Source organism: Oncorhynchus clarkii, chromosome 2 (assembly GCF_045791955.1).
Source record: "Oncorhynchus clarkii lewisi isolate Uvic-CL-2024 chromosome 2, UVic_Ocla_1.0, whole genome shotgun sequence".
Taxonomy (NCBI): domain Eukaryota; kingdom Metazoa; phylum Chordata; class Actinopteri; order Salmoniformes; family Salmonidae; genus Oncorhynchus; species Oncorhynchus clarkii.
In genome coordinates this window covers 31,381,988-31,403,770 of record NC_092148.1, presented here as the reverse complement: position 1 = coordinate 31,403,770, position 21,783 = coordinate 31,381,988, and the positions used below count along the sequence as shown (strand labels likewise).

Here is a 21,783-nt window from a genome sequence, read left to right as displayed (position 1 = left end):
GATATTCAGAGTCACGTCTTTCCCCGCCATTTTAAAGCTTGATTCTTGAGGACTAAAGCGTCTGTCTAGTGGTTAGAGTGTTGGGCTAGTAACCGGAAAATTGCAAGTTCAAATCCCCGAGCTGACAAGGTACAAATCTGTCGTTCTGCCCCTGAACAGGCAGTTAACCCACTGTTCCTAGGCCGTCATTGAAAATAAGAATTTGTTCTTAACTGACTTGCCTAGTTAAATAAAGGTAAAATAAAAATAAATAAATAGATCGATTATATCAGGGCTGGGGGCCAAAAAAAAACCAGAACTCATCATGAGGGGCTGCAGTGGCTCGTGGGTCTGCGTACCCAGATCTAATTTCCTACAATTCTACACATCTTGCCATAGGGTGGAGGCAAATGTTTGCAGCTTTTTGTATGATAACTGATGATCAATGGGCCCCACCCTGGTCGGTAATTTGACCATGCTTACTACAAGTTTAGATACCTGGCCGGGAGACTCATTTATCAATCTATCGAAAAATGCTTTGCTGACATGGGCTAATTGAGTGACTGTTGATGCACAACCACATTTCGAAATTGCACCTTTTGTATTCTATTATATATACATACACACACACACACTACTGTTCAAAAGTTTGGGGTCACTTAGAACTGTCCTTGTTTTTGAAAGAAAAGCACATTTTTTGTCCATTAAAATAACATCAAATTGATCAGAAATACAGTGTGGACATTGTTAATGTTGAAAATGACTGTTGTAGCTGGAAACGGCAGATTTTTTTATGGAATATCTACATAGGCATACAGAGGCCCATTATCAGAAACCATCACTCCTGTGTTCCAATGCCACGTTGTGTTAGATAATCCAAGTTTATTATTTTAAAAGGCTAATTGATTATTAGAAAACCCTTTTGAAATTATGTTAGCACAGCTGAAAAAGAAGCAATAAAACTGGCCTTCTTTAGACTAGTTGAGTATCTGGAGAATCAGCATTTGTGGGTTCGATTACAGGCTCAAAATGGCCTGAAACAAATATCTTTCTTCAGTCTATTCTTGTTCTAAGAAATGAAGTCTATTCAATGCAAGAAATTGCAGATCTGGTACAACGCCGTGTTACTACTCCCTGCGCAGACTGGCCCTAACCAGAATAGAAAGTGGAGTGGGAGGTCCCGGTGCACAACTGAGCAAGAGGACAAGTACATTAGAGCGTCTAGTTTGAGAAACAGATGCCTCACAAGTCCTCAAATGGCAGCTTCATTAAATAGTACCTGCAAAACACCAGTCTCAACGTCAACAGTGAAGAGGCAACTCCGGGATGCAGGCCTTCTAAGCTGAGTTGCAAAGAAAAAGCCATATCTCAGAATGGGCAAAAGAACACAGACACTGGACAGAAGAAGATTGGAAAAAAGTGTTATGGACAGACAAATCTAAGTTTGAGACACAGACATTTTTTTTAAGATACTGGAGGAGTGCTTGACGCCATCTGTCAAGCATGGTGGAGGCAATGTGATGGTCTTGGGGTGCTTTGGTGGTGGTAAAGTGGGATATTTGTGCAGGGTAAAAGGGATCTTGAAGATGGAAGGCTATCACTCCATTTTGCAACTCTATGCCATATCCTGTGGACTGCACTTAATTGGAGCCAATTTCCTACTACAGCAGGACAAACCAAAGCACAGCTTCAAACTATGCAATAACTATTTAGGCAAGCAGTCAGCTGTTATTCTGTCTATAATGGAGTGGCCAGCACAGTCAACGGATCTCAACCCTATTGAGCTGTTGAGGGAGCAGCTTGACCGTATGGTACGTAAGAAGTGCCCATCAAGCCAATCCAACTTGTTAGAGGTGCTTCAGGAGCATGGGGTGAAATCTCTTCAGATTACAAATTGACAAGAATGCCAAAGGTCTGTCTGCAAGGCTGTAATTGCTGCAAATGGAGGATTCTTTGGCAAAAGTTGACGTTTGAAGGACACTTATTATTTCAATTAAAAATCCTTATTTATAACCTTGTCAGCGTCTTGACTATATTTCCTATTCATTTTGCAACTCATTTCATGTGTTTTCATGGAAAAAATGACATTTCTAAGTGACCCCAAACTTTTGAGCAGTAGTAAATATATTTAACTCAGTCTGGGTCTCATCTTACTGTTGAGAGTTAGAATAATATATATATATATATATATATATATATATAGTTGAAGTCGGAAGTTTACATACAATTAAGGTGGAGTCATTAAAACTTGTTTTTCAACCACTCCACAAATTTCTTGTTAAACTATAGTTTTGACAACTTCCCACAGTAAGTTTGGCCCATTCCTCCTGACAGAGCTGATGTAACTGAGTCAGGTTTGTAGGCCTCCTTGCTCGCACACGCTTTTTAAGTTCTGCCCACAAATTTCCTATGGGATTGAGGTCAGGGCTTTGTGATGGTCATTCCAATACCTTGACTTTGTTGTCCTTAAGCCATTTGCCACAACTTTGGAAGTATGCTTGGGGTCATTGTTCATTTGGAAGACCCATTTGCGACCAAGCTTTAACTTTCTGACTGATGTCTTGAGATGTTGCTTCAATATATCCACATAATTTTTATTCCTCATTATGCCATCTGTTTTGTGAAGTGTACCAGTCCCTCCTGCAGCAAAGCACCCCCACAACATGATGCTGCCACCCCCGTGCTTCACGGTTGGGATGGTGTTCTTCGGCTTGCAAGCCTCCCCTTTTTTCCTCCAAACATGACCAAACAGTTATATTTCTGTTTCATCAGACCAGAGGACATTTTTCCAAAAAGTACAATCTTTGTCCACATGTGCAGTTGCAAACCGTAGTCTGGATTTTTTATGGCTGTTTTGGAGCAGTGACATCTTCCTTGCTGAGCGGCCTTTCAGGTTATGTCGATATAGGACTCGTTTTACTGTGGATATAGAAACGTTTGTACCTGTTTCCTCCAGCATCTGCACAAGGTCCTTTGCTGTTGTTCTGGGATTGATTTGCACTTTTTGCACCAAAGTATGTTCATCTTTAGCAGCCAGAACGTGTCTCCATCCTGAGCAGTATGACGGCTGTGTTGTCCCATGATGTTTACACTTGCGTACTATTTTTTGTACAGATGAACATGGTACCTTCAGGTGTTTGGAAATTGCTCCCAAGGATGAACCAGACTTGTGTAGGTCTACATTTTTTTTTAGGTCTTGGCTGATTTCTTTTGATTTTCCTTTGATGTCAAGGAAAGAGGCACTGAGTTTGAAGGTAGGCCTTGAAATACATCCACAGGTACACCACCAATTGACTCAAATGATATCAATTAGCCTATCAGAAGCTTCTAAAGCCGTGACATAATTTTCTGTAATTTTCCAAGCTGTTTAAAGGCACAGTCAACTTAGTGGATGTAAACCTCTGACCCACTGGAATTGTGATACAGTGAATTATAAGTGAAATAATCTGTCTTCAAACAATTGTTGGAAAAATTACTTGTGTCATGCACAAAGTAGATGTCCTAACCGACTTGCCATAACTATAGTTTGTTAACAAGAAATTTGTGGAGTGGTTGAAAAACAAATTTTAATGACTCCAACCTAAGTGTATGTAAAATTCTGATAAATATAAATATATAAATAATATATACTCTACCGGGCAAAAGGTTTAGAACACCTACTCATTCATTTTTGTAGAATAATAGTGAAGACAACAAAACCATGAAATAACTAACACAGTGGGAATCATGTAGTAACCAAAATAGTGTTAAACAAATCAACATGTATTTTATATTTTATATTCTTCAAAGTAGCCACCATTTGCCTTGATGAAAGATTTGGGGGTGAAATACATAAGATAGCCCTATTTGGTCTTAACACACCAAGCTCTTCACTGACACTGAGATATTTAAAGGGTGCTTGGTGACTGAAGCAACTGGCTGACAAAATGTATGGATAGTAGACTATAATTGAATCTGTTAAACAGGTAGGCCTACCTTTAATTTGGTTAATTGGAAGAAATATGCTCCAACACAAAGCCCTCTTGTTGTTAGTAGCCTAAAACCAACTTAAAATGCTAACTCTTTCAATTAATTAAGCCTTCTCAAATTTGCCTACTTTTCAGCACCCATGCGCTGTCCATCTCCACAGCTGCTGCTTCATAGTTACTCGAAAATGGCTAATTGTGAGGTATATAACTCTGATTAATAACTTAATTTTGGGCAACGAAACATATTGTTTTATTAAAATCAATTATAGCAGTAGCAAGTTTACCTCTGGTCCTCCTTCTCATCTTCACCTTCTCCCTCGCAAATTGAACAGGACATCAGTAGGTCTAGTCCGCACTCATAGATATTAAAAAATGTTGATAAATTAAAAAAAAAAATTGAAGCCTTTGACTCGCCTCCTGAGGTGGCACCTTAGGCAGCACAAAAGGTTTACATCAGCAAGAGCAGTGCAGGCCAGGATGACTGTGTAATGCAGTGTAGCCTAGTTTTATATACACCATCCCAGCCACGCAAAAATTCTGTAAGGAAGTACCTTTTCTTAAAATAGAACTTTGCCCTGCGCTTCTCTAAGCATGCTCTTCATAAAGCCTAGGCCTATAGCCTATAGTATAGGCTTTGGATCATTTTACTGAGACCACACTAGGTGCACTTGATATTGTGCGGCCAGCAGAGAATCAGGGATGAGTGGCATCATTGGGCATACATCAAGATACAGTCGTGGCCAAACGTTTTGAGAATGACACAAATATTAATTTTCACAGTCTGCTGCCTCAGTTTGTATGATGGCAATTTGCATATACGAAGACTGATCAGATGAATTGCAATTCATTGCAAAGTCCCTCTTTGCCTAGCAAATGAACTGAATCCCCAAAAAACATGTCCACTGCATTTAAGCCCTGCCACAAAAGGACCAGCTGACATCATGTCAGTAATTCTCTCGTTAACACAGGTGTGAGTGTTGACGAGGACAAGGCTGGAGATCACTTTGTCATGCTGATTGAGTTCGAATAACAGACTGGAAGCTTCAAAATGAGGCTGGTGCTTGGAATCATTGCTCTTCCTCTGTCAACCATGCTTACCTGCAAGGAAACACGTGCCGTCATCATTGCTTTGCACAAAAAGGGCTTCACAGGCAAGGATATTGCTGCCAGTAAGATTGCACCTAAATCAACCATTTATCGGATCATCAAGGAGAGCGGTTCAATTGTTGTGAAGAAGGCTTCAGGGCGTCCAAGAAAGTCCAGCAAGTGCCAGGACCGTCTCCTAAAGTTGATTCAGCTGCGGGATCGGGGCACCACCAGTACAGAGCTTGCTCAGGAATGGCAGCAGGCAGGTGTGAGTGCATCTGCACGCACAGTGAGGCGAAGACTTTTGGAGGATGGCCTGGTGTCAAGAAGGGCAGCAAAGAAGCCACTTCTCTCCATGAGAAACATCAGGGACAGACTGATATTCTGCAAAAGGTACAGGGATTGGACTGATGAGGACTGGAGTAAATGTATTTTCTCTGATGAATGCCCTTTCCGATTGTTTGGGGCATCCGGAAAAAAGCTTGTCTGGAGAAGACAAGGTGAGTGCTACCATCAGTCCTGTGTCATGCCAACAGTAAAGCTTCCTGAGACCATTCCTGTGTGGGGTTGCTTCTCAGCCAAGGGAGTGGGCTCACTCACAATTTTGCCTAAGAACACAGCCATGAATAAAGAATGGTACCAACACGTCCTCCGAGAGCAACTTCTCCCAACCATCCAGGAACAGTTTGGTGACGAACAATGCCTTTTCCAGCATGATGGAGCACCTTGCCATAAGGCAAAAGGGATAACTCAGTGGCTTGGGGAACAAAACATCGATATTTTGGGTCCATGGCCAGGAATCCTCAAGAGGCGGGTGGACAAACAAAAACAAATTCTGACAAACTCCAAGCATTGATTATGCAAGAATGGGCTGCCATCAGTCAGGATGTGGCCCAGAAGTTAATTGACAGCATGCTAGTTCGGATTGCAGAGGTTTTGAAAAAGAAGGTTCTCACTGCAAATATTGACTCTTTGCATCAACTTCATGTAATTGTCAATAAAAGCCTTTGACACTTATGAAATGCTTGTAATTATACTTCAGTATTCCATAGTAACATCTGTCAAAAAATATCTAAAGACACTGAGGCAGCAGATTTTGTGAAAATGTATATTTGTGTCATTCTCAAAACTTTTGGCCACGACTGTACTATAATAAGCAACTAATTCTCAAACCCTGAGCAATATGACATTTAATCAATTGCAAATTACCTCCCCTGGACTAAAGAAATAAAGAATAAAGCCTCCTTCTGACTGAAATTGAAAAAGCATGACCCTCCCCCATTTTCCCCTGGGTAACAATTATGTACATTTCTACCGCTCCCTAAATTATGAAGCTCCGGCCTCAGACATTTGTGACCGACCGGCTCAATTCAGACTTATGTAGCAAAATTTGAAATTGAGTTTTTTACATTGGATAAAAGTAGAGACTAGAACATGATATATCACACACTACAGTTGAGAAACAATGGGAAAGTAATACTGCTTTGTAAATTGATAAACTTGTAACCCCACTTTTGAGAAAATGCTTTGTCTACAACCACTCAGCATCGTTCACACCCTATTAAGCCTTAGCCCTACCTATCTGAGGCCATGTGCTAAACAACCAAAGATTTCAAGACTTAAGCTGGTTTATACTACATCTATCGACATGTCTGTAGACAGTTGTCGCAGTGACATCATGAACATTGTATTGTCATCCGACATCAAACTTGTCAATGTCGTTATGAAAAAGTGTAAACACAAAAACAACAAGCTGCATGACATCAGCAGCCTGGTCGTCCAAAATAGCATAACTGTTGTATTTTAACACCAATAAACCCATCCGTTCTGACCATCCGACCATATCATATAGCTGACAACGTCTTAACTGTATTCATTTTAGCATACTGTTTTGAATGTGACAAAATTAAAGCAGGGCATTCTACCGGAGAATTTTAGTGTGTGTTTTTTCTGTGTATTCTTTTTTCGACTCCCTCTGCATATTTGTAATCAAATGCCAGAATTTATCCATCTCCTTAGCTATCATACTCTGCTTCTACCAGGCATCCCGCTGACTTCAAAACTCGGTCATCCAGAAAGTGGAGAGCATTAAACACGTTTGCAGTTCTTTGTGTTATCTTTCATAAAAGCTGTGTTCTGAGTGGGGAGGGGAAAACAGAACATTTGCTGTTATTTGCAGAAAGATTTTGATCCCTCTTTCTATTGGTCTATTAACTAATTTACCACATTGTAATCTCACTAGGCAGGCCAAAACTCCATCCCACCAGGACAAGCTGAAATTTCAGGCAGTCTTTTCAAACTGCTCTTACACTAAAACAGGGTTCCCCAGGTGGCAGGTTGTTTTCTGAGCATGTTGGACATAAACGACAGTAAAAAGAAAATCAGTTCCAAGTGTATACAAATGTAAGCAAGGTTTGAAATTATTATGTTTTAGTCAAACATCTATTTGGGCTTCTTGCGGTCCAATTGCAGTCTATTAATTATTTGTTATTATGTTGCGGCCCCCTGACCACGGCCGCCCGACCATCCGCTCCAGAAAAAGTCGGCCCGTGGCTGAATCTAGTTGATGATCCATACACTCATAATTTCCACAATATTATTCCAACCTCATAGTGTGGAAATATATATAATACACAGTAAAAACAGGTTTTTGACTGCTCTGGGCTGCTCTCTTTCAAAATTACTTCAGTCCGGGTCCTACTGAAAGCACGCCCCTTATCCTCATAATTCGGAGGTACCCTATGTGAAGCAGAGTGGAGGCTGCTGCCCTTGACAGATTATCCGGTGTGGATGTTTGAGAACGATAATGAGATCAAAACACAGCCACGCTAAGCTGGGAAATAGAGGGAGGGAGAAAGTGAGAGAGGGTGGCGAGAGAGGAGGAGAAAAGAAGGAGAAGAGGGAGAAAGCGATAGCTGCGATAAATTGCAGAAGCAGAACCACTTGAGCATAAAATTAGATTTCACAAATGTGTTGTTACCTGACAGGCCTGTGACGAAGGAGATATCACAACATTATAAGGTTGCAAGAGTATTACTATCGGTTAGAGTGTTGGGCCAGTAACTTAAAGGTTGTTGTTTCGAATACCCGAGCCGACATTGTGAAAAATCTGTCGATGTGCCCTTGAGCGAGGCACTTAACCCTGCGCCATACTACTATGGCTGACCCTGTAAAGCAACACAATTCACTGCACCTATCCGGTGTATGTGACAATCTATTTTTATTTTTTTTATCAAATAAATATGGATGTCTCTCAGCTTTGATAGAGTTAGATGTATATTCAATATAGACCGAGTCAAAAAAAGGTGGTCTATCTTAATTAAAACCCCTTTTCTCATTATGGACTTAAAGATTATATGGGGATAAATTAAATGTATACGATGATATAAGATGCTTTGTAAAACTGTCACCCATTACAAAGCATTAATTTGAGTGCTCTTGCAGAATCAGGGTATAGACAGTGAAGACAGTGAGAAGTTAAACATGATTTCATCTCATGAGTGAAAATCTGTCCTTTTATGGTCATTCCAATCCAAAGACTTACACCTTTCAGTATCCATTTCATGACCGATGTAATAATCAGTCTTCCACTTCAATAAGAGTAATGTAATGACCCAACCTAGCCAATCAGAACTGTGTCTGTGGCCCTCAACCATAGTCTAGTCAACTGGTATCATTATGGTCAAGTAATTGTTTTAAGACTAACCAATGATATGCATTTCCACATTTTGTGGAGGTGGTTCGGGGAATTGAAGTTGTGTACTGAGTAATCTTTTTTATTTTTTTTGATCTGAAGTCTTGTGTTATATAGATCCCAGAGCTAATACCTAGACTTTGGCTCAGTGGGTTAACTTGGTCTTTAAATAGAAACCAAGAGTTTGATATAAGGTCAGTTACATTGACAACTTGTGCAGATTACTATACAAATGTAGAACAACTCTTAATTCCAACAGATGGATAGATGTGAGCAGGAACATTTGTTTGTTATGGTATTAGTGGTTCTGAGGGGTAGTTAATGCATCATTAAACCATTCAAACATTACTGAGTGAGATCGAGTGCTTGCATTTGGATGATGAATGGGTGCAGTTGACAAAAACAGAATAGCGACTGTGCAATCAATTTAAAAATTAACTCTCATTTGGATATGAAAATCAAATGTGCAATGTGCATTTGTGGGTATGTTTAAAAAATGTAAGCTTTCTGATGTCTCAAAGTGTTTCATATTTCTAAACAGCACTTGAGTTGCACTTTTTTTCCCCTCAGATCCCATCACTGCCACCAAATATGTTACATGTCATTAAAGAGGAACATATTACAGCTCAAATTTGTTCTATTTTCCAAACCTACAGTGTTTTACAGGTGCTTTGTGATGGTCATTGTTTGCTTGCATCTTTTCTCTCATTGTATCGCTAAGTGCTTTCACAGATCCAGGGAGCAGGGAAGCTTTTCACAGGCAGATTGGGAATCCTACCAGAGAAAAAAAGTACAAAGGAGCTCCAGTCAGAAATTCAGTGGGCTAGCATACCTTTATCCAAGAGCAAAATTATATTGTGTCATTGTTTAGGCCTTGGCATGGTTCTGTCTGGCAGTATGGTGAATGTGAACAAGCACAACGTGTGGTAGGCTATATTGGAAGGAGGGTTTATAGAGAAACCTGTACAGTGTGGACCTGCTATTTCTTCTCCCAATTTTACTCCAAGCTGATTTTCTGCTCTAGCCAAACTACTAATTAGATCTACCGTAACAACAAACATATTTAAGACCACAGACGTGTTATTTATGTGATACACAGAGAATTAAGATGCGAATTTATCTGAATGTTCCCATCTAATATTCATTGTGATTTGGTAAAAATCAGACATACTCAAATGGAATCCTTAGGACTAGGGTCAATACATTCTGGGAAATGTCAATCAATTCTGGGAAATTCCGATGTCCATTTAATTCCTTGCTGATTCTGAGAGTCCCAGATCCAGCATTTTGGGAAAACTAGGGAATGAATTGAACGTTCCCAGAATGACACAGATGTACAGTTGAAGTTGGAAGTTTACGTACACTTAGGTTGGAGTGATTAAAACTCATTTTTCAACCACTCCACACATTTCTTCTTAACAAACTATAGTGTTGGCAAGTCTGTTACTTTGTGCATGACAGAAGTAATTTTTCCAACAATTGTTTACAGACAGATTATTTCACTTATAATTCACTGTATCACAATTCCAGTGGGTCAGAAGTTTACAAACACTAAGTTGACTGTGCCTTTAAATAGCTTGGAAAATTTCAGAAAATGATGTCATGGCTTTAGAAGCTTCTGATAGGCTAATTGACATAATTTGAGTCAATTGGTGGTGTACCTGTGGATGTATTTCAAGGCCTACCTTCAAACTCAGTGCCTCTTTGCTTGACATCAAAGGAAAATCTAAATAAATCAGCCAAGACCTCAGAATTTTTTTTGTAGACCTCCACAAGTCTAGTTCATCCTTGGGAGTAATTTCCAAATGCCTGAAGGTACCACGTTCATCTGTACAAACAATAGTACGCAAGTATAAACACCATGGGACCACACAGCTGTCATACTGCTCAGGAAGGAGAAGCGTTCTGTCTCCTAGAGATGAAGTACTTTGGTGCAAAAAGTGCAAATCAATCCCAGAACAACAGCAAAGGAGCTTGTGAAGATGCTGGATGAAACAGGTACAAAAGTATCTATATCCACAGTAAAACAAGTCCTATATTGATATAACCTGAAAGGCCGCTCAACAAGGTAGAAGCCACTGCTCCAAACCCGCCATAATAAAGCCAGACTTCGGTTTGCAATTGCACATAGGGACAAAGATCGTACTTTTTTGGAGAAACGTCCTCTGGTCTGATGAAACAAAAATAGAACTGTTGGGCCATAATGATCATTTTTAATTTAAAAACACCAATTAGAGAATATCTCGAAACTTAAACATGAGTGTGCATGTATCAAAATAAGGCTCCAAAAACTTGGCTCCGATCAATATACCTTCCCTTCAATACTTCAGTGTTTTGCCTGGAGACAGAATCAGCACCTGTGGCCTACTGATACCCCCCAACAAGACATTGCAAGTGGTCAACGGAATCACAGACCTCTGCTGCTACAAGTGCCTTCAGAAAGTATTCACACCCCTTGATGTTTTCCACATGTTGTTGCGATACAAAGTGGGATAAAAAAATATATACAGTGGGGCAAAAAAGTATTTAGTCAGCCACCAATTGTGCAAGTTCTAAAAAAAGATGAGAGGCCTGTAATTTTCATCATAGGTACACTTCAACTATGACAGACAAAATGAGAAAAAAAATCCAGAAAATCACATTGTAGGATTTTTAATGAATTTATTTGCAAATTATGGTGGAAAATAAGTATTTGGTCACCTACAAACAAGCAATATTTCTGGCTCTCACAGACCTGTAACTTCTTCTTTAAGAGGCTCCTCTGTCCTCCACTCGTGACCTGTATTAATGGCACCTGTTTGAACTTGTTATCAGTATAAAAGACACCTGTCCACAACCTCAAACAGTCACACTCCAAACTCCACTATGGCCAAGACCAAAGAGCTGTCAAATGACACCAGAAACAAAATTGTAGACCTGCACCAGGCTGGGAAGACTGAATCTGCAATAGGTAAGCAGCTTGGTTTGAAGAAATCAACTGTGGGAGCAATTATTAGGAAATGGAAGACATACAAGACCACTGATAATCTCCCTCGATCTGGGGCTCCACGCAAGATCTCACCCCGTGGGATCAAAATGATCACAAGAACGGTGAGCAAAAATCCCAGAACCACACGGGGGGACCTAGAGAATGACCTGCAGAGAGCTGGGACCAAAGTAACAAAGCCTACCATCAGCAAGGGCATTGAAGATTAAACGTGGCTGGGTCTTTCAGCATGACAATGATCCCAAACACTCCGCCTGGGCAACGAAGGAGTGGCTTCGTAAGAAGCATTTCAAGATCCTGGAGTGGCCTAGCCAGTCTCCAGATCTCAAACCCATAGAAAATCTTTGGAGGGAGTTGAAAGTCCGTGTTGCCCAGCAAAAGCCCCAAAACATCACTGCTCTAGAGGAGATCTGCATGGAAGAATGGGCCAAAATACCAGCAACAGTGTGTGAAAACCTTGTGAAGACTTACAGAAAACGTTTGACCTCTGTCATTGCCAACAAAGGGTATTTAACAAAGTATTGAGATAAACTTTTGTTATTGACCAAATACTTATTTTCCACCATAATTTGCCAATAAATTCATTCAAAATCCTACAATGTGATTGTCTGGATTTTTAGTTGAAGTTGAAGTGTACCTATGATGAAAATTACAGGCCTCTCTCATCTTTTTAAGTGGGAGAACTTGCACAATTGGGGGCTGACTAAATACTTTTTTGCCCCACTGTATTATTGGAAAATAAACCACTAATATATCTTAATTAGAGAAGTATTCAACACCCTGGGTCAATTCATGTTAGAATCACCTTTATCAGTGCTTACAGCTGTGTCTTTCTGGGTAAGTCTCTAAGCCCACACCTGTATTGTACAATATTTCCCATTATTCAAGTCTTGCAATACATTTTCAGGCTGATTTAAGTTAAAACTGTAACTAGGCCACTCAGGAACATTCTTGGTAAGCAACTCCCGTGTATATTTGGCCTTTTATGTAATTGTCCTGCTGAAAAGTATGAATTTGTCTCCCATTGTCTGTTGAAAAGCAGACTGAACCAAGTTTTGCTCTAGGATTTGGCTTATGCTTAGCTCTATTCCCTTTCTTTTCATAATAAAAAAAATCCATAGTCCTTGCCGATGACAATCATGCCCATAACATGATGCAGCCACCACCATGCTTGAAAATGTGAAGGGTGGTACTTAGTGATGTGTTGTGTTGGATATGCCCCAAACATAATGCTTTGAATTCAGGACAAAGTGGATTTATATTGCAAACAGGATGGATATTTTGAAATTATTCTGTACAGGCTTCCTTCTTTTCACTCTGTATTTATGTTAGTATTGTGGAGTGACTACAATGTATTTTATCCATCTTCAGTTACCTCCTATCACAGCCATTCAACTCTAAAAACTCTTTTAAAATCATCATTGGTGAAATCCCTGAGCGGTTTCTTTCCTCTCTGGCAACTGAGTTAGGACGGGCACCTGTATCTTTGTAGTGACTGTGTCTATTGATACACGATCCAAAGTGTAATTGATAACTTTATCATGCTCAAAGGGATATTCAATGTCTTTTTTTTTACCCCATCTACCAATAGGTGCCCTGGTCTTTGTGGTTGAATCTGTGTTTGCAATTCACTGTTCAGCCGAGGGACTTTTATGTGTGTGGTACAGAGATGGGGTAGTAATTTAGGAATCATGTTAAACATCATTATTGCACACAGAGTGAGTCCATGCAACGTATTGTTAAGCACACTTTTACTTCTGAACTTATTTAGGCTTGCCATAACAGAAGGGTTGAATACTTATTGACTCAAGACAATTCAGCGTTGAATTTGTAATTAAGTTGTAAACATTTTGAAAAACAATATTCCACTTGGACATAATGGGGTATATGCGTTGTAAACCAGTGACACAAAATCTTAATTTAATCAATTTTAAATTCAGGCGGTAACAAAAAAAATGTGGTAAAAGTTAAGGGGTATGAATACTGTATTTGCAGTGGAAACGGAAGAAGCCAAGCCCATTACGCTACTACAATGTCCATATTAGGACAGCCTCAGTGTCACGCCCTGGTGTTATTATTTTGGTCAGGCCAGGGTGTGACATGGGTTAATTATGTGGTGTGTTTTGTCTTGGGGTTTTTGTAGGTATTGGGATTGCGGTATAGTGGGGTTATCTAGAAAAGTCTATGGTTGCCTGAAGTGGTTCTCAATCAGAGGCAGGTGTTTATCGTTGTCTCTGATTGGGAACCATATTTAGGCAGCCATATTCTTTGAGTGTTTCGTGGGTGATTGTTCCTGTCTCTGTGTTAGTTTGCACCAGTATAGGCTGGTTAGGGTTTCACGGTATGTTTCTTGTTTTATATTGTTCATGTTTATTATTTTTATTAAACATTAATTGAAATAACCACGCTGCATTTTGGTCCTCCTCTCTTTCGATGGAAGAAAACCCAAACACTCAGTCACGTAACTTTGAGGCTGTCCTCATACGGGCACCATACACTATTTATGACTGTGAAACCCCCTTTGATTCCAAGGGGATGTGATTACTACATTAAGTAATTGCTGGAGTATATACTAATTTGACTGTTAAGAGGATAAAATGTGCATTGCTCAGAAGCACTTTAACAAATTTAATAAACAGGGAGACCTGCTCCTTGGGAAGAAATCTGGGGAAATTTGCATCATCCTTTTTCACAATCCTGCCAGAAGCACAATGCCTAGGCTTTAATGGGTTAGGAATTTCCAGACGCATCAAATAATGAGGAATAAGCAGCTCAGTGTTGATACCACAATATCCACACTAATAAACAAAGGGGTATATTATTGAACGATAGTTACACAGAAAATAAGCACTCCCGGTTAGGCAATGTAATGCAATTTATGACTGAGGGTAAACACAAACTGAGATGCAACTTTAGATTTGGGATTTGTTCTTGTGATCCTCAGATTAACATGTTTACTGTTCTTAGTCTGCCTCACAAAGGCCCTTAATTAATCTATTGGGTTGTAGCCTGGCACCTAATTGCAGGTCCCTAAGTTAATAATTTGGCTCTCGTACACATTTTGGTAAATCAGCTGCATTTAAAAGCTACAATAGTTCACTCAAAATAAAATAAATGAACAGCTGTGTGTTAGAAAAAGCACAAGCCTAAACTATGACCTTATAAAAAAAAAAGTTTGACATATAAGCCTATAGTACGTGTCCTGACTGCCTTCGTGAGGCTTATGTGTAAAATACCATAAAATTCAGTAAAACAAACACAGGGTCAGATCCTAAAAAAACATTTCACACCACACCACTGCATCAATAACAGCAAACACAGTGTCACGCCCTGACCTTAGTTATCTTTGTTTTCTTTATTATTTTGGTTAGGTCAGGGTGTGACGAGGGTGGTATGTGTGTTTTTGTCTCGTCTAGGGGTTTTTGTATATCTATGGGGTTTTGGTTTGTCTAGGTCTATGGTGGCCTAAGTTGGTTCCCAATCAGAGACAGCTGTTTATCGTTGTCTCTGATTGGGGATCCTATTTAGGTTGCCATTTCCCACTTTGGTTTTGTGGGTTAATGTTTGTGTGTAGTTGCCTGTCAGCACGCGTATCTTATAGCGTCACGGTCGTTTTGTTTGGTGTTCTTCGTGTAAATAAAGAATGTATTCGTATCACGCTGCGCCTTGGTCTCCTCCTCCTGTCAGGAACGTGACACACAGGTCCATACTAGATATGTGTCCACTTTTACGTCAAAGGCAAAACACTGTAACACTGTTGATGTGGTTTATGTATCATTCTGACACCTGTTGTGGTGAGGGAAAACATAACATTGTTGTTATATTCCACTTAAGACTAAAATGGACTTGTTTTGTATTGTACAATTGACATTTGTGTTTGAATTGTGCATCCAGTTCTTGCCTCTTGTCAGTGCTGCTAAGCATGAAGCAAATCTCTCTGATACTGTCATGTCTACAGTGGAAGTCAGAGGTTTACATACACCTTAGCCAAATACATTTAAACTCAGTTATTCACGATTCCTGACATTTAATCCTAGTAAAAACTGCTTGTCTTAGGTCAGTTAGGATCACCACTATTTTAAGAATGTGAGATGTCAGAATAATAGCAGAGCGAATTATTTCTTTCATCACGTTCCCAGTGGGTCAGAAGTTTACATACACTCAATTAGTATTTGGTAGCATTCATTGCCTTTAAATTGTTTAACTTGGGTCAAACCTTTTGGGTAGCCTACCACAAGCTTCCCACAATAAGTCCTGACAGAGCTGGTGTAATTGAGTCAGGTTTGTAGGCCTCCTTGCTCACACACGCTTTTTCAGTTCTGCCCACAAATCTCCTATAGGATTGAGGTCAGGGCCACTCCAATACCTTGACTTTGTTGTTCTTAAGCCATTTTGCCACACCTTTGGAAGTATGTTTGGATCATTGTCCATTTGGAAGACTCATTTGCGACCAAGCTTTAACTTTCTGACTGTCTTGAGATGTTGCTTCAATATATCCACCTCATGATGCCATCTATGTTGTGAAGTGCACCAGTCCCGAATGCAGCAAAACACCCCCACCCCATGCTTCACGGTTGGAATGGTGTTCTTTGGCTTACAAGGCCCCCCCCCCCCCCTTTTTCCTCCAAAAGCTGATCGTATTTAGTTGTACATGAAAACTTGTTATGCTCCTCATATCTAACTGATACAATATGGCATTTCTATAATACCAAGGGCCCTAAATATAACATGCTCAATTTAGTGATAGTAATAGTGATTTAATTCAATATTTTCTATTATACCTGAGTAGTCTAGTACCTACACCAAGTTATCTGATCCACCTGTGTTTTAATGTGAACTTAAAGTGAACCAATGGAGAAGAGAAGAAACTGAGCTTCTGTTCTGATGGAGCCATGTTCTCTGTCTCCTTTCCACTCTCCTCACTCTCTCCCATTACTGCAGCAGACTTCAAAGCTGCTGTTGGTATTCACAGCATTCCCTGAAATGGAGTGGGGCTTTCTCTCTGTTTACAGAGCAAATCTAATGCCGGCTCTAATGTACACAATCTAGTCCACTGCCAGTGTTTAGTGCAAAACCCCTTAAGAATTTTGGCAGTAGTTTCAGACAACTGTGTTCCAGACCAGTTGGCCTTGAGCTAATGTGTCTCCTTTTTCTCAGGGGGGATTTTTGAGCAAACAGAGGGACCGGTGCCGCTCGTCAGCCCAGAGGAGCTTGCCTTTAAATTTGCAGTGAACAACATCAACAGAAACAGGACTTTATTGCCCAACACGACGTTAACGTACGACATACAGAGGATTAATATCTACGACAGTTTTGAAGCGTCGAGAAAAGGTGAGTGACATGCACTTTGTTTGCCCAGGGACTGCGGCCAATGGCCACACAGTGGAAAGGATGGAAGCAAGGCCATTGGACGACAGCAGACCATAACAAACCAACCTAAAGGTTTATTGCAAGTATTTCTGGCAAGTTGTTTCATTAGTCTAACTCAAAGTACTTGGCTGTTATAGATTTAATAGTGGTATTTTGTTTGATGTTATTTCATTAACTGCACTCTGAAACCAGGATTTATTCTAGTAGACATAGAAGTTTACAACAATTTTTCTTTGTGGTGACAAAACCATTATCCATATAGATTTTTGATAATTCACTAAATACATTATTCAGCTCACTTGTTGAACGTCGTGATGTGGTGTCTTTCCGAGAGTTAATTCTCCCTCTGTTCTTGCCATTCTAGCCTGTGACCAACTGTCTTTAGGTGTAGTGGCAATATTTGGGCCCTCACATAGCTCGTCCTCAAACGCCGTCCAGTCCATCTGCAATGCGTTGGAAGTGCCACACATCCAGGTGCGATGGAAACATCACCCTATGGACAACAGGGACACATTTTACGCCAACCTGTACCCCGATTACTCTTCTCTCAGTTACGGCATCTTAGATTTGGTGCAGTTCCTCAAGTGGAAAACAGCCACAGTCGTATACGATGACAGTACAGGTATGACGTTTTCTAACCATTGGGATGGGGGGAGGGGGGGGAGGTGTTAAGCTGATCTTAGTACTAACGAAGATCAGCTTAAGTCCAATCATAGCGATACAAAGCTTTCTGGAAACTAAGCATTTGTAATACTCTACAGTATATACTTTTGAATTGTGATCATTTTGTCTGGGAAATGTTATGTGTAACATCAACCACCAAACTACTAAATTGCAAGAAGCAAAATATTAATTTTGTTAAATGTTTTTGATATGTGTGTGTTGACAGTTGAATGATGTTGTGCGTGGCTGTTAGCTTTCTGATGTTTGTTTCCTAAAGGTCTTATTAGACTACAGGAACTGATAATGGCCCCCTCCAGGTATAACATCAGGCTAAAGATTCGCCAGCTCCCTCTTGACGGAGAGGACACCAGGCCTCTCCTCAAGGAGATGAAGAGAGGACGGGAGTTTCGCATTATCTTCGACTGCAACCACGAAATGGCTGCACAGATCCTTAAACAGGTGAGAGCCTCACTGGCACTGTTCAGAGCTGACATAATTTAACTGATCGAAGCTATAGACAATATCAAATTCATATTCTGCGTTGACATATAGTTGAAGTCGGAAGTTTACATACACCTTAGCCAAATACATTTAAACTCAGTTTCACAATTCCTGACTTTTAATCCTAGTAAAAATTCCCTGTCTTAGGTCAGTTAGGATCACCACTTTATTTTAAGAATGTGAAATGGCAGAATAATAGCAGAGAGAATGATTTACTTCAGCTTTTATTTCTTTCATCACATTCCCAGTGGGTCAGAAGTTTACATACAGTCAATTAGTATTTGGTAGCATTTCCTTTAAATTGTTTAACTTGTGTCAAACGTTTCGGGTAGGCTTCCACAAGCTTCCCACAATAAGTTCGGTGAATTCCTCCTGACAGAGCTGGTGTAACTGAGTCAGGTTTGTAGGCCTCCTTGCGTGCACACGCTTTTTCAGTTCTGCCCACAAATTTCCTATGGGATTGAGGCCAGGGCTTTGTGATGTCCTTAAGCCATTTTCCACAACTTTGGAAGTATGCTTGGGGTCATTGTCCATTTGGAAGACCCATTTGTTGCTTCAAAATATCCACATAATTCTCATGATGCCATCTATTTTGTGAAGTGCACCAAAAGCACCCCCACAACATGATGCTGCCACCCCCGTGCTTCACGGTTGGGATGGTGTTCTTTGACTTACAAGCCTCCCCCTTTTTCCTCCATACATTACGATGGTCATTATGGCCAAACAGTTCTATTTCTGTTTCATCAGACCAGTGGATGTTTCTCCAAAAAGTATGATCTTTGCCCCCATGTGCAGTTGCAAACCGTAGTCTGGCTTTTTTATGGTGGGTTTGGAGCAGTGGCTTCTACCTTGCTGAGCGGCCTTTCAGTTTATGTCGATCTAGGACTCGTTTTACTGTGGATATAGATACTTTTGTACCTTTTTCCTCCAGCATCTGCCCAAGATCCTTTGCTGTTGTTCTGGGATTGATTTGCACTTTTCGCACCAAAGTACGTTCATCTCTAGGAGACAGAACACGTCTTCTTCCTGAGCGGTATGACGGCTGCGTGGTCCCATGATGTTTATACTTGCGTACTATTGTTTGTACAGATGAACATGGTACCTTCAGGAATTTGGAAATTGCTCCCAAGGATGAACTAGACTTGTGTAGGTCTACAGTTTTGGCTGATTTATTTAGATTTTCCCATGATGTCAAGCAAAGAGGCACTGAGTTTGAAGGTAGGCCTTGAAATACATCCACAGGTGCACCTCCAATTGACTCAAATGATGTCAATTAGCCTATCAGAAGCTTCTAAAGCCATGACATAATTTTCCAAGCTGTTTGAAGGCACACTCAACTAATTGGATGTAAACCTCTGACCCACTGGAATTGTGATACAGTGAATTATAAGTCTTCAAACAATTGTTGGAAAAATTACTTGTGTCATGCACAAACTTGCCAAAACTATAGTTTGTTAACAAGAAATGTGTGGTTAAAAAAAGAGTTTTAATGACTCCAACCTAAGTGTATGTACATTTCCGACGTCAACTGTACATTCTGGAATTGGGCTTGTATTATTATAAAGTTGTCTTACAAAAAAAATCGTTCTGCTTTGAGCCATTCTGAAGCTTTTTGGAAAACGTTATTGCAACAGTGTCAAAACGGAGTTATGTATATCTGTTTTTCAAAGCCAATATTATTTGTTTTGCTGTGCTTATTTTGGTTGCCTTGATATTTATTGTCTTTTACACTACATATGAAATGCTGTTATTTGATGTTCTGATTCACACAGCAGGAACACTCTTTGTTGATTTTAATATTGTTATTGAAGGACATACTGTGGTTTCTGATAAATTGCTGCTGTTACAGATGCATATCAGACCAATAAACTGTAAAATATAAACCATCACAGATTTATCGCTTACAGAATGTAATCCAAATGCATTTTAACATGAGTAGTTCAGTTTACTTTTGATGTTTTGATATTCAAAAGATTGCTGGCCATATACGTCATGACTCTTCTGAGGACGAAGAGATGTTCAGCAACTCTAGTTAGGGTAATGGAGGCTTACGTCAAATGTATCTTGTATGTATAAACCCTCTTTAAAAATAGACATGTATAACACTACGTTTGAACTTTAATATGGAGTTTGCTGATAATCCCTGGCCTCCCCACAATGCCCTGCTTTATACCTGTCTGTCTGCACTCCGCAGCCTGTCTGGTGTTCTCACCTAAACGCAACCTCCCCTCGTCAGTTCATATCCCCCCTCCAGGTGTGGAGAAAATACATGGAAAACATGGCAGGACCAGACCTTCTGTCTGGATCTGTCCCAGAGCTATATCCCAGGTGTCTCTTAAAAAGCGATGACCCTTTAGCGACGGTTCCATCCGAGAAGCACTTTTTGTCACTTTTCTTTAAGTGGCTTGGCCACCAGGGGAGAGAGGGACAGATGGAGGCCAATGAAATGAGGTTGATGAGGATGTAGTAGAGTCAGGCGAGGGACCCAAAACACACACATCTTAATGTGACTTTGAAAGTGCAGGTTATACATATTTATATATTTTAAAAATCATACACTCTTTATATTACCAGCCATTTAATTTGGGCGCTATACTTTCCATCGGCTGGCATTCATCCAACAATAATCGAGATCCTATATCTATAAATTGTCATGCGTTGGAAATATTTTTTTCCCTTCTGACATCTTATAGTATTGATAGTGTCATACATTTTATTTGTAGTCAGTAGGTGTGTTAAATGGAGAAGAGACTTCCACTTCCAAAAAGGACAGCAACTTATTTGCATTTACCTTGGGTATTCTTCACAACAGATGGTACAATTAAACAGGAAATACTGCCGCCATGGGAATGTAGAACATTTGAATGTAGATTGAGTGAAATAAGTGGTGGTCGTGATGGGGGGGATGGTGCAATAGGAGGAACAGATTACTGCTCACTTCCTTGATTGAAGGCCTCCTTTCTCCAGGTTGGGAGTCCCGTGATCAGAGCAATTGCAAACCCTTTAAATGCATGGTGTCGAAAAAGCCCTCAGGCAGCGTGGAATCACAACTTGCTTTTACTTTATTACCCAAGGGTCACATTTGCGCCATAATTTCAACAAAAACAGAGGCGACACACAGCGATGGTCAATACACTCATTAAGACCTGTGGCTTTTCTCCCATTGCTCTTGAACAGCTTCAATGGTGTTCGCCGTTTGTTTGCCATTGTTTGTTTTGACTGTGGATATTGATTGCAAATTACCCCAGCGTGACACAGTGACCTTCTTCATTGTCTTGTCTCTCCACCCCCCCCCCCCCTCTCCTACAGGCCCAGACGATGGGAATGATGACAGAGTACTACCACTACATCTTCACCACTCTGGTAATTTACATTGCTTGCTAATGCAAATTGAGTCACATTTTTCCCCATCTCCCCCCCATTAGATTTTTTTTGATGAATGCTGCTTAATTGCCGATGGGGGTTTGGATCCGGTCCACAATACCAATTTGGTTTGACTAACTGGCAGCGTAATGGAGTCTTCAATAATTTGCCAC

General features: G+C 40.2%; 1 protein-coding gene across 1 annotated transcript in view; it reads left to right on the top strand.

Annotated features, from left to right (window-relative positions):
* The window catches only part of LOC139366541 (glutamate receptor ionotropic, kainate 3-like), a 115,706-nt gene that overhangs the window by 52,840 nt on the left and 41,083 nt on the right, over positions 1-21,783 (top strand). The window contains exons 2-5 of the mRNA XM_071104160.1: positions 16,871-17,044; positions 17,448-17,705; positions 18,024-18,205; positions 21,557-21,610. Coding sequence (XP_070960261.1) covers positions 16,871-17,044; positions 17,448-17,705; positions 18,024-18,205; positions 21,557-21,610 — 668 coding nt within the window. The remainder of the gene's footprint in view (positions 1-16,870; positions 17,045-17,447; positions 17,706-18,023; positions 18,206-21,556; positions 21,611-21,783) is intronic.